General features: G+C 42.3%; 1 protein-coding gene across 1 annotated transcript; it reads right to left on the minus strand.

Moving 5' to 3' along the window:
- Positions 1–420: 420 nt before the first annotated feature.
- On the minus strand, positions 421–10,517 carry zpld1a (zona pellucida-like domain containing 1a; the record flags this gene model as incomplete). The annotated part of the gene is made up of 10 exons (XM_083910525.1): positions 421–599; positions 2,796–2,825; positions 3,151–3,253; positions 4,160–4,331; positions 4,435–4,515; positions 6,632–6,729; positions 7,146–7,218; positions 8,481–8,662; positions 10,047–10,267; positions 10,412–10,517. The coding sequence occupies 10 exons, from the start codon at positions 10,515–10,517 to the stop codon at positions 421–423; spliced, it is 1,245 nt and encodes a 414-aa protein (XP_083766651.1).
- Positions 10,518–12,733: the final 2,216 nt, after the last annotated feature.

Here is a 12,733-nt window from a genome sequence, read left to right on the forward strand (position 1 = left end):
AGCAGAAACAGTCGACCCTGAGGCTTTCTGTTTGCTCACTTCAGTCTCTTCCCAACAGTTTTTTTCAGTTTCAGAAAAAAAAGCACCCTTTTACTCCAAATTATACACCGTGGTAACAATACACTGTGAGCTGTGTAACGGATCCTTTACCTGCAACTGAAAAATGCACAGCTGAGGTATTGATTTAAGTGAAGTGCGCCCACTATGTGGGTTAAAGCTGCACGACAGATGATCACCTGCAGGTTGCCGCGTGGTTCAAACACAATTATCATATGAAAAGTCCTGCTTTACTGCTACACGACATATATATATGTACCGATCTATGAACATTTATCTACATTTAAAAATGACTACATGCACACGTCACATGCGTAGTTTCCCCTCCTCGCGTTGGAGTTTTCTGGAGTGAGTTCAGGTTGTTCAGCTGAAGGCTGCGTTACGAGCTCCAGACAACGTGCTGACCACGGACGGGGATTTGCCTTTGAGGAGGGTGAGCGAGAAGACGAAGAAGCAGACGCTCATGACCCCCAAGATGATCACTCCTGAGATGAGGGCGCCGGTCACCGTGTTCATCTGAAACTCTGGAGCTTTCAGCAAGGCTGCAACAACAGCACAAGCACAAAAAAGGAACAATCAATTCCTGTTCATGAATTGCTCACCTCAGAATACAAAATCGCCCATATGGAAAAACACCCCGCGAGGACTGAATATTGCCGCTGTTTCATTGTTTGACGGCTGGATTTTCTTGTTCCTGAGAAAAAAGTGCACACGCTGGGAGGTCACAGTTGGATTTTATAGAGAAAGACAAAAACGTTTGAGCCATCTGTGCGGGAATTAAACAGCTTGAGTGTTCAGCAAAAGAGAAAGGGAAAGTAGAAATTCATCCTAACAGCAGATAACAATTTCTTCGCTGTTATTAGAGACAAAATATGGACACTGTGCGAGGAGACATACTGCATTTCATCATTGCTTTCCAACTGAAGTGCCTCAAATGGCTTTCAAAAGGAGCATATTTTCTCCAAGATTACACTGAATTTCTTCTTCTTTTTTTTTGTCCAACAATAGAGACAAGAGGAGTGTTTGAGGCCAAATTTGGACCAGTAGGACGAGGAGCTGGTGGGGAGGGGGGGGGTGGACATCAAGTAGCAGGACACAATTGAAGACAGATTCGACACTCAGCCTTGGAAGAGTTCTTACGGGGTTACGGTGACATTGTGATGTGTTTTTATGGACAGGATGTGGAGTGGTGCTGCCGTGAAGAGAGGGTGCTTTGTGCCCAAAGTGGACACTTTAAATTCACCGTAGGTGTGAGTGTGAGAGTGAATGCTTTTTTGCCTCTATATTAGCGCATTTCCATTCGCGCGAAACGACTCGCCTCGGCACAGCACAGCACGGTGCTTTTATTTTGCTTTTCCATTAGCGATAGTACCTTGTTTTTAGTACCTGTTCATGCGAAGTTACCACCGAGCTGAGCCGATATTGTACGTGATGTCGTAAGACTACTGATTGTTCAGAACTGTAAATCACTTAATAAGACTTAAAAATTAAGCCTCATGTTGTTAATCTCCAACAATTACTAAGGAGATGTCTCAAATCTCCACTGTGCTGCGGTCATGGATGAAGAACTGAACACATCTTTATAATGAACTGATTCTAATGCCGCAGTTACAGTGAAAACAACTGATTTACATGTCACTAGTCACTAGTTATAAACAAAGTCATGGCAGTTTCATGCAGTCGTGCTGTGGTGACTCCGCCCACGTTGAAGAGCTGAGGCGAGTCGGTACTGTATAGTGGAAAAACGGCATATGTGTCCCTGTGATGGACTGGCGATCTGTCCATGGTGTGACCCTGCCTTTTGCCCTGTGTCAGCTGGGATTAGCACCAGCGACCCTCATGTGGAGGATAAAGCAGGAGAAGATGGGATGGATTTTTGTGCCCAAATCTAATCTCAGGAATTGTTTTCATCTCCCAAACATCCTCATTTACACCTCGTGGTTATGCAAGTCTGCAGACGTGTGCATAAGTAATGCACTTTTTTTGTTTCATAAAACTCATTCCTTACAAGTGTAATTGAAAATGCGGCTCAGTCGTCAGACACTAAATTGTAGCACACATTCGTTTCTACATTTGAAATAAGGGGAAAAAAACCATTGCCTGCAGAATGCATTGCCCTCTCTTGTGCAAAGAATAAAAGCAATCAGCTGCTCTTGCCCTCTGTGCCAATTAGCTTCTGGGGGAGTTTCCAACTGTCTCTCCATTCAAATAATTTAGGGGGTGTTACGCAGCACAATTACATTTAGAATAGCACAGGCTGAGAGAAAAATGGCACTTGGTGCAACTCCTGCAAGGCACTGACTTTTGCAGGATAATTAGACGACTGCACGAGGCATTCTCCTTCATCATGGTGTTTTTTTTTGTGCGTAATGCTCCCCCTTTCACGTCTTTGAAAGGCAATAAAACATGGAACAGCATGGATAGCCCTGATATGTGGAAGTATTTTATATCAGCGTGTTGTTTAGTGTTGATCATGGGAAAACAAGTCTGTTTTTAAGGAGCACCTGTGTCGCCAAACTTGACGAAAAATCACCGTAATCAAAGCGTTGGTTTTCTCTGCAGCTCAAAAACACGCAGAGGTTAACTCTAAATTAAGAGTAGGTGTGAATCACTACCAATTATTGCTTTCGTCCTGCACATGAGGGTCATGCGGGGCGACAGGGAAACATATAATATAATAAGGATACTAATAATAAAACTGAAAAAGCAAAAACACTTGTAACAACAGAGCGTCTTACCATGCTGAGAGTTGTTGGTCGGCGTTTCGTCTGTGAACAAAAAGGCAAAAGGGCTGCGTTTAAGTAATATATATATATATTGTGTACTTAATTGTCTAACGGTGTGTGTTGTTGATGAATCAACAGGATGCCTTCAGGCACCCGTCTGATTATCTGGGTCATTAGCCAACAAAACTCAGTGTCAGATATCCAGTTTGACACACTCAGGTACTTTTTAATGTCAGTTGGAAATGACAGTATATTTATTATATATTTACTGTATAAGAGGAGAGGGTTCTTAGTCGTGGAGGAACAGCGGTTGCTGGGAAACTCTGAGGAGGAGGTAGAATTGAGGGAGTGTGTTATCAGCACATACCAAAGCGAGTGATGATGGGCCCAGCAGTCAGGACAGCGTTTCCAGATGCTGCGTTTGACTCTTTCCCCTCTGAGACGTCTCTCTTTTTCCTGCTGCCACAGATCTGTGTAAAAAAAAAAATTGTCAGAGGGAGCAACTTTCCCTCCGTGACCACGCATTCATGATACTCATGACACGGATATGTGACCCCAAACATCCCTACCATTCCAGAGTCAGTCTATCCAAGACTTTCTTGGTTAATGTGTTAAGTGAAACATGAAAAACGCTCCATTATTCCGCTGATTTGAATCATTATTGACACTGTTGCATTTATTGTTCGTCTTACGCCATAAATTATTCAAATTTAATGATTCATAAGACAGAGACGAGAAAAGAGCACAATCGCTTCACAGAGAATACGGAGTGAAGATACTGTATAAATTTACAGCTGTGTGGAAGAATGATCAGGGATTCAGACCTTCATTTATCTGATAAAATGTGTGATGCACTGCAACTAAAGACTGTTGTGATCAAACCTTCACCTCTTCATACATGTATAATGTAATCAATACCATTAGCTTCTCACCGATATATCTGACGACTGAATTTCGGGCGAACCCCACGTTGTCTCAGCCTTACATCACATTTTCAAAAATCCGCGAGGCTTACATATCTTATCCCTGCTGGATGAGCATAGAGCCGGCATCTCTGCCATCTCATATCAGCTCAGTTGAAACCAGAGCCAAAGCCAGGCGATGGTGAGACGACGCGATTTGACATATTGATTTGTTTGTCAAACGCTGCCTTTACAGGATGTAAGAACAAACACCTGCAGCGTCACAGACCTTGAGGGCCTTTGTGGAAGCCTTCTGAACCTCCTGAGAGAAAGTGGCATCGAGCTATTACTTTAAGACAGAAGTGAAACAATGGGAATTTTTAATGTAAGCGCTTAGAAAAAGGAGTTTTGTCAGTCTGTGTCATGTCAATCTGGTTTAGAGTTGCATTCTATCGTCTGAGGTTTGGTTCTCACTGGCATGAGCATGGGACAGTCGTCTGATCGACACAGCTTGGTGACACAGTGCAGGAACACCGTCGACATCTTCTGGTTCTTGTGCTTGACAAAGCGGAATACTTCAAAGGCAAAGCGGCCCATTTGGCTCTTCCCGTTCTCAAAGATGGTGGTCTGAGGGTCTTTGTTGCAGCTGGGAGGCGAGGAGTACAAAGGATGGTTGTTAGATGTGTGTGAGAGAGAGAGAGAATAAAAGCAAAAAACGAATCGCTGATGTGTTTGCAAGTGAGACTCACCTAAAGAAGAGATCATAGCGCATATCATCATTAGGGTTTCCAGAGGGCGTGGTGTAGCAGTACTCCATCAGAACGTTCCATCTATAGTTCACAATAGGAGCGAGTAAATCAAGAGTTTGTAATTTCTTAAATTGACCGAGCCTTTCTTTGTAGACGAAGATAAAGCATGAAACTGTGACTTGTAGAAAATTGGAATAGTTGGATTGGATACAATTATTCAAAAAAGTATTTTATCGTGTGTCTTTGAGGGAAACCATGGATTGAAGCTCCCAGGATTTGGGTTAAGTAGAACCATTATTAGGTTCTTCGGCTTGTCCTCATAGGAGAACCCTTCTTGGCTCCAGGTAGAACCTTTTTATAAAGATTCCACCAAGAACCTTTTATTCAGGAAAGGGGTTTTAAAGGGTTCTCTTGATCAAAATAGTTCTTACTGGAACCATTAGTGTTACCAAGAACCCTTGAAAAACCCTTTCTTTGGGAAAGGGTTTTTCAGCAGCAAATGGTTCCAGGTAGAACCTCAGCCCTTGTAGAAGGACCCGTTTGGAACCCTTATTTCTAAGAGTGTACAGAAAATTAGGGATTATCTATCCCAGCACATATATGAGTTGTTGATCCATTGCCTCCTCATCAGTGAGTTCAAATGTGTTATTTTATGACTCATGAATAAATCATGCACACTTATAAAACCAAAGGAGGCAGCAGCAGACCTGCAGTCCTCCTTACAAGGTAAAAATGCAGGAGCAGCAGCAGCAAGAGCGTGAGCACACTTCAAAACATCCGAACTATCAACTTAACAGCCACCGAGGTTGTTTATTCTGTAAATAAATGTTTCATATTGGTGCATAAATCGCCAAACAAACTTGCAAATTCCAATATGTCTGCAAAAAGGCTAATATTTTGATCAGGATTTAGTGATTTGAGATGTGCTGTGGTCGCAGTTCATGTGATTTCCGTGCTGTTTTGCTTTAAGAGACTTTATTTTTAAGAGATTTTCTAAGATCCAGTGGGGAAAACAAAAAAAAATGCCGCAAGAAAAAAAAACATCAAAACATGTTTACCCAAAGCGAGAACTGCAAAGCAAGATTAATGCGACCAGGATAATATCTGTTCTCTCTTCATTCTCAGCCTACCATACCTACACAGCTGCAGCTCAGCCGTTTGGGCCTCAGTACATTTTGTTTTTACTATTTAATGAATGTGTTGCTTAGATGTATTGTGGTGAAATGAAAGACAACACTTTTTTTCTTTGAACTGTAGCTCTGGCAGTGTCATGCTGGTTTGAAAAGATAATATATATATATTAAAAAAAGATAAATACTGTATCTACAAAAATGAACAAATAGTCCTGCTTTCAAAATTACAAATAAAACCGGTTTGTTTAATCAGATTACATTGATGATATATATGATTTAAAATCTCTCACAGAGGAGCTGGTTGTCTGCACTCTGCAATAATGACGTTCACTCGTATAAATCGTATAATAGAGAGAAAAGTGAAGTGATTTTCAACTCATAATGACGGCAGTTTCCAGCAATTACTCTCTATGTCTTGATCTGATCTTAACCATGACATTTCTCTGCACTAGATTTTTTGGTGTGAGGTGCGTTGCCATGGTAAGGTACCCTGGTAACCATAATAACCTTCAGATCCCAGTTAAAAACCTTAACTTTCCTCAAGTTTATATAAAGCCTCAGCCTTTCACATGGTTGAGCCCTGCCTGCCCTCTTTGTGTCATCATTAGCAAGAGCTGGATCTAAAACAGAAAAGGTCCTACAAAGGTGAACTGATGTCAATTCTTAGAATTGTTTTTGTTGTTGTTGTTGTTTATTAGTCTGGCTTCAGAGAAGAGGTTTAAAAGTGAATTTCATTTCATTTCCATGAGTAACTTGTTCTAAAGTTTAGGGGCAGCTACAGAAAAGGCCCCGAAGGGTTTTTAGTCGGGATTTTATCACATCTAAAAGCAGCCTGGGGCTCAGAGGATGGAGTTTGGAAGAAGAACAAGCTTAATAGCTTTAAAACCCAACAATAACATTTTAAAATCAATCCTAAAACAGGAACAGGAAGCCAGTGGACAGAGAGTGCAAAACAGGTGTGCAGGGTTCTGGATCATTAGATATACTAAAACATGGTGTATTTCTCTGCACATTATATGAAAAATATGATGAATAATGAATCGTCACATGATTTCAGCGTGTACCTCTTGTCCAGGTTAGAGGCTTTTACAGCCACGAACACGCGCGTCTTCAGGGTCAGACCAGCCATGGGAATGGACAGCTGCTGCACGTACGACGAGTCCTGAACACGAACCACAAAGCGTTTCAGCAAAGAGTAGAAAGGCAATAAAGGAAGTGTCCGTCAGGAAATAGTGAATCCACATATGTGCTCTTTGGCCCTTCCCAACAAGATTGATTGGTTCACTTTCACTTTCACAGTAGCACAGATGTATGTTTATCAGGTTCATAACGAACATTTTTAAATGAATTTAAGGTTAATTGGGCCTAATTCTCTCAAACTGCGGCACTAAATGTCATCTATTAACAGCTTTAGCTGCATGAAAAGGGTTTATGCACTCGTGATATCAGAAATCATTGAAAGAACAGATTTAAAAAGTGGTTAAAGATCAGCTTTACATTACATTATGCTGCACTAAGTACTGTATCTCTGTCTCCTGAAAAGACGTGATGTTTAATAGAGTGGGGTCGTGAACTCACATTGTACAGCAGGAGATTCAACGTGCTAATGAAGGTACCGTTGCTCTCCTTCACTGTGATCGCAGCCGCTGACCTTCAGAGAAGATGAGGAAAAACGTTTTGTTTCATTATTTCGAAACAACTCGGAAGCGTGTTCCAAGAGCGCAGCTGCAGCGTTTAATAATCTTCATCATCGTGTTCTGATCACAACACCGTGTAGCCTTGGAGCACAGCATGGGCTCTGAGAACGGACTTAAAATGTAGATTCAACTCCGTCATAATTTGGAGGTTTTGTTGTCTCTGAATGCAGAAATTCAGTATTTGTGTAAGTTTTTACACTTTTAATTAAATTTAAAATGCACATAGTCAGACCATGACCTTGTTCAGAGAGATCTGATTACAAATAGTCAGTATTTTTATCTGTATCAGTGTGTGCATGTGTGTGGACATCTCTGTAGTAGGTTGTTTTTGACTCAACCTCTCTCTGTGAGGACGTTTTGACATTGTGAAGACATTTTTGCATCTTTAAAGGGCTTTTTGTGGATTAAGACTTGGTTTAAGGGTTATTGTGAATGGTAGGTAAAATGTTCGGTAAATCAATACTCGCACATTAGGAAATAAAATAAATATTGCAGCAGTGGCTCTACAAACAAATCAACAAAGGGCTCTGAGAAGTGTAAAATACTTTGAGTTGACTTTGAACCTGCCAGTGAGTCAGAGGTTGAATGCCTCCTGATGACAGATTTGCATTCACACATGTACAGGAATGTGGCCACATGTGTCCCCCCACCTCCTGTGAATGTGGTTTGAATTACTGCAGATCTGAAGACACAATCAGGACGTGTGCACGTGCACAAATAACGTCGGTGCCGAACAGAATTTAGTTAAGTTATACTGCATTTTTCATAAATATCTGTCCATTTCCTGTTGTCAAAATGTCCCTTTCGGACTTTTATTTAACTGTCACCCACTCCATGTTACAGATCACTGCCCTCCAACTCAATTTCAAACCAAGTTAATTCCAATCTGTATCTGAAATCTGTATTTCTGCTCATGATGGCAGACAGTTTTATTTTCTGTAGCCTTTTTAACGACACCATCTGCTTCACCATGTCTGCTATAACTTCTGGGGCAAACACCCTATGGATTATCAGAGTGGAAGTACTGGGTACGGCTATTTAACCAGAGTGCTGTCTCTTTTTCATTTTATTGTGTGTATTTATCACATAATATGCATACTCTGCTGCCAAGATGCAGGGAAACCACAAAGACAGCAATTCCCTCAACATCGACAATCTAAGTTTTTGTAAAAATGTAAAAGAGGAGGATCGTGATATAGGAGGAAATGAGACTTACGTGGCCAGCTGTGTGTTGTTGACCAGGTATTCCAGTGGATAGCTGCAGCTGAACTTGTACTGCAGACCTGGCAGGTAACTGATGATGGTGGGGGGATCTGGCGTGTCGATGTACCCAGATATGTTCCCAATCTGCACCAGGGACATGTTCCCATAAGCGTTGGGTCCATGAGCTGTGGAGACCTGCAGTTTGGAACATGATGTGTGGTTAATGCTTCTCCCTGTGGCTCACTAACTGGGCACAGGAGTGAATACCGTCAGCCATACCTCTGAGCACACTAATGCCCCTCGCTAATCCCCCCCCCCCCCAACTCAGTCATTCCTTATCTGACAACAGACCCCTCCAGGAATAGTCCCATTCCGCGCAGCTCAATCACGGAGCAAAATATTGCTGAGAGACGGCTCACAGCAGAGACTCACTTTAAACTCCCCGTACACTGTTTTAAAGAATTGTTTGCTCGTCATCCTGACAGGGCCTCCAGGATCTCTTCGGCAGCGCCGTCACACAGATAACACGAGCTGGACTTCATTCCCATGCAGGAGAATAACACACACTTGTCAACATCAGAAGATGGATACGGAGGACGACACAGACAGCTGAGGTAGAAGTCACATTCTCCTACAAGCTGCTGGAAGCCTTTTTGCAACGGTTAACGTTTCATACTACATCTCCCTGACACTAAAATACACCAGATTTCACAGAAGGACTCATTTCTGTGTAGAAATGTTTGAACTAGACACCAATGAATCGACCAGGATTATAATACGGAACATTTTCTGAGTCCAAAAAAATCTGTCATCCTTGCCCTTTAAATCAGATCCACTCCTTAAGTCCACACTTCTAGAAAGTTCGTTCAAGGGTTTTTTTTTGAATATTATTGCCAAGAGACCAAGAAAAGGGACCAAAATGTCCTTGGCAGAGGTGAACATGTAAAGCTTCACCAGAGTAACTTACAATTATCCAAAAAGGAAAAAAAAAAGGAAGAAGAATCAGATCCCCAATTCCCCAGAGTCACAGATTTGCCTCCGACTGAAACTGGCCTCACTTTCAAGTGTCTGAAAGTGAATTTTACACGAGTAACTACATGCAATAAGTCTGTAAGAAAGCTGATTTTAGTGGAAATTGTCACTTTGTGAATCCATCTATACACAGATTTGAGCAAAGTAGATGAAATAAAGGATGTAGCAGATGAAAAAAAGTGACATAACTAGCAATATATCTGTAGATGTGTACCTTTCTGTATATAAATGTTTTAGTTTCTTCTTCTGCTGGTAATGTGGACTTATTTTTGAGTTTTTTATTAAAGCTAATAAGTAAAATATGATTCTTCATCATACAACCCTGCACTGTCTAGAGTATTTTTAAATGCGTATGATATATTATATCAATGTTATTTTCAATTTCACAATTAATAACAGACATTACAGAAAATGAGGAAAGCTGATAGGTGGTATAATAAGAATACTTTTTATAATAACAACAATATTAATAATAAAGTGTTTTTTTCCCCCAGTGAACAGTTAATATTGTGAATCAAAACCCTGCATCTCCATTTGTTCCGCTTACCACCAGGGAATTACCGCAGGACTCCAGCGACGCCAGGCTGATGCTGAAGATTACGACGGTGGGGAAGGTGTTGTTATTGATGAAGCCGCGGCAGTGGGCGTCTCCATGGCGACCGTTGAGGGCCAGGTCGGTGTCGGAGTAGCCGGAGAAGAGGACAGGACAGAAGTTGACTTTGAGGGTGATGGTCTGAACCCCACAGTACACGCTGATGTCTCTCTCTGCTGCAAAGCCACACAGAATTCATAAACTTTACATGAATTAGTTGTTAAAAGTTGATTTATGGACATTTTCTCTCGCCTTAATGTGACTATTTATACATACATTCTGACCAGTAACTCAGGAATATAATGATGTGAGTTTCTCACCGGGTAAGCGGTTGTGAAAGTTGCCGTCGCAGTTGAATCCATTAAATTGAGCTCCAGCTGATAAGGCCTTACTAAACAGTAAAAGAATCAAATGTATATGATCCATTTCAGCACCTGGAACAGAGTTTTACAGAAAGTAAAATATAAAATAAAATCCAGCAATTATTAAATTACTACCACCTCTAACATATTCTATGCCCAAGATTCCGGCTCTCCTGACAGTTCTGACTTCAAAGGAACACATTTCACGTGGAATCAAAGCAGACAAATGTCACATTGACTTATCTTTGAACACCTGCAGGTTTTGGCATCAAAGTTAAAGTAAATTATGCTGACTAATGTGTTGATAACAATGGTCATTCCACAAGGTATAATGGCATATCTTTGTGAGCACGTCTCATTGTCCCGGTAAGACCCCTTATCTCATCATAGATGTCAGTCACACAAGCACACACAAGAGTCACAGTCCTGAGGAAAATGACAAATTAAAGGAGTAGCAGCAGATGATGTTGTCCCCATAAACTTGATATAAAAAAAAAAAAGGTAAAAACTGCTCTTTAAAAGGTACATCCACTCACCCTGGTTCCTGGAAGCCAGCGAGTCAGCGGTTCTCCATAAGCTTGGGCCAGACGATGGAGTGGTCCACACAGCATCCCTGCCGGACAACTAGAAACAGGACTCAGGAGCAGGGGGGGAAAAAAGGGATCCCACACATAAGAGATTCATTATTTGAACATGTCAACAAAAAAGGGCTGTCCAGGGCGAACATGGGAAAGTCCATCAAATCTGAATGTGTTATACAAATCCTTTCACGGTCGCAGAAACATGAGCAGGTTTTGAAGTTTCCCACTCATATCCTTTCGGCCCAATCTGCCTCTGTCACTGCTCACAAATGGTTTGACGCTGCATGAGGTCCAATGGCGGTGGGGTGGGGGGCGAGCATGGGGAGCAGGGGAAATTATCTTTTCATCGCTCCAGTGGCCCCGGCCTGCTGACTGAGCCGTTCCTTTCTCCCTGGGCCGGTCGGGGGAGTGCAGAGCCAACCGAAACAGGGCCCTCGGCCACGGGAATCCACACTTTTCATGCTTTTTGTGTGTGTGTGTGTGTGTGTGTGTGTGTGTGTGTGTGTGTGTGTGTGTGTGTGTGTGTGTGTGTGTGTGTGTGTGTGTGTGTGTGCAGTCCTCAGTCAGCACAGCAGCAGGCAATCTGCTTGGTCGGAGCTGCGGGCTGCTGCAGGCTTCCTACTGTACCTGACCCCCCCGCCCCCCCCCCCCCAATCTGTGAGTCCTGCCACCGCAGAGATAAAACAAAGTTCACAGAGTTCCAAGGGAGTTCCAACCCCCTTGTCCTCGCTGCCACCATCCTCCAGCAGGCGACCCACGGTGTTTCTGCACAAGATGGAAAGTACAGTGCAGTGAAAGTTGTGATTAGGTGCAGCTAAAAACAAGGAAAAAAGAGCACAAATGTGCTTTCTGACCTTTTGAGAATCCGCCCACTTGCACTTCTCCTCGCCTCATTTTCCTTTGACTCGGGGCTTGATTCTCAGCAGTCTGTCCTGCAGTGTCACAGCTTGTCTTCAAACAACAACAATGCATTTTCTATTTTGCCTGAAGTCATTAGATCGCAGTGGATCAGGTGCCCTTACCTTCTTAATTTGAAGTGATCAAGAGTCCTAAATAGTCATCAGCAGTCCCAGATTAAAACACCTTCCTGAAGCTGCCTGGGCAGCAACTCTCTGCAGCTCTTCTCCTTCACTGCTCTGGTTTTCACTTCACTTGGAGAGTCTAGAAAGTTCAACACTGTGTCTTTTTTTATAAGGACTTTGCTAATCCACATAAATTGTAATGAGGAATAAGGCATGTCGGCCAAGAACCTGGAGATTCACCCGCACACTGATATCCATCTAGAGAGGCCCAGGCCCTCAATTACCCAGAACTCATTTCATCACTCTACTGTATATGCCTGATCGTTGGTCTTTATCAGATGGGGAGAACCTTGGTCCATAGAACACGGCGACCATGGAGGATAAAGATGTCGTTTTTTACCTTTTCATCACCCGGCCAGTGCCAGATGAATTAGCATTGTCAGGTCAAACACAGAGCACGGCTTCACGGAAAGGTTTACGAAGCCAAATCTGTGTGTGCTGCCTGTGTGTTAATGGCCACTTATGTTATAGGATAGCTCACATTTTTGCAGGGAAAGACTATATGCTGGTATCTTGTGCAGAACTTCCATGTTGAGTTCTGAACACAAAGGCATCAATATATTCTCCTGCAACAAAAGTGAATGGATGCATGCGAGGAAAAGTTTTCACATTGCATA

This window comes from Microchirus variegatus, assembly GCF_963457635.1.
Source record: "Microchirus variegatus genome assembly, chromosome: 2".
In the NCBI taxonomy this organism is placed as follows: domain Eukaryota; kingdom Metazoa; phylum Chordata; class Actinopteri; order Pleuronectiformes; family Soleidae; genus Microchirus; species Microchirus variegatus.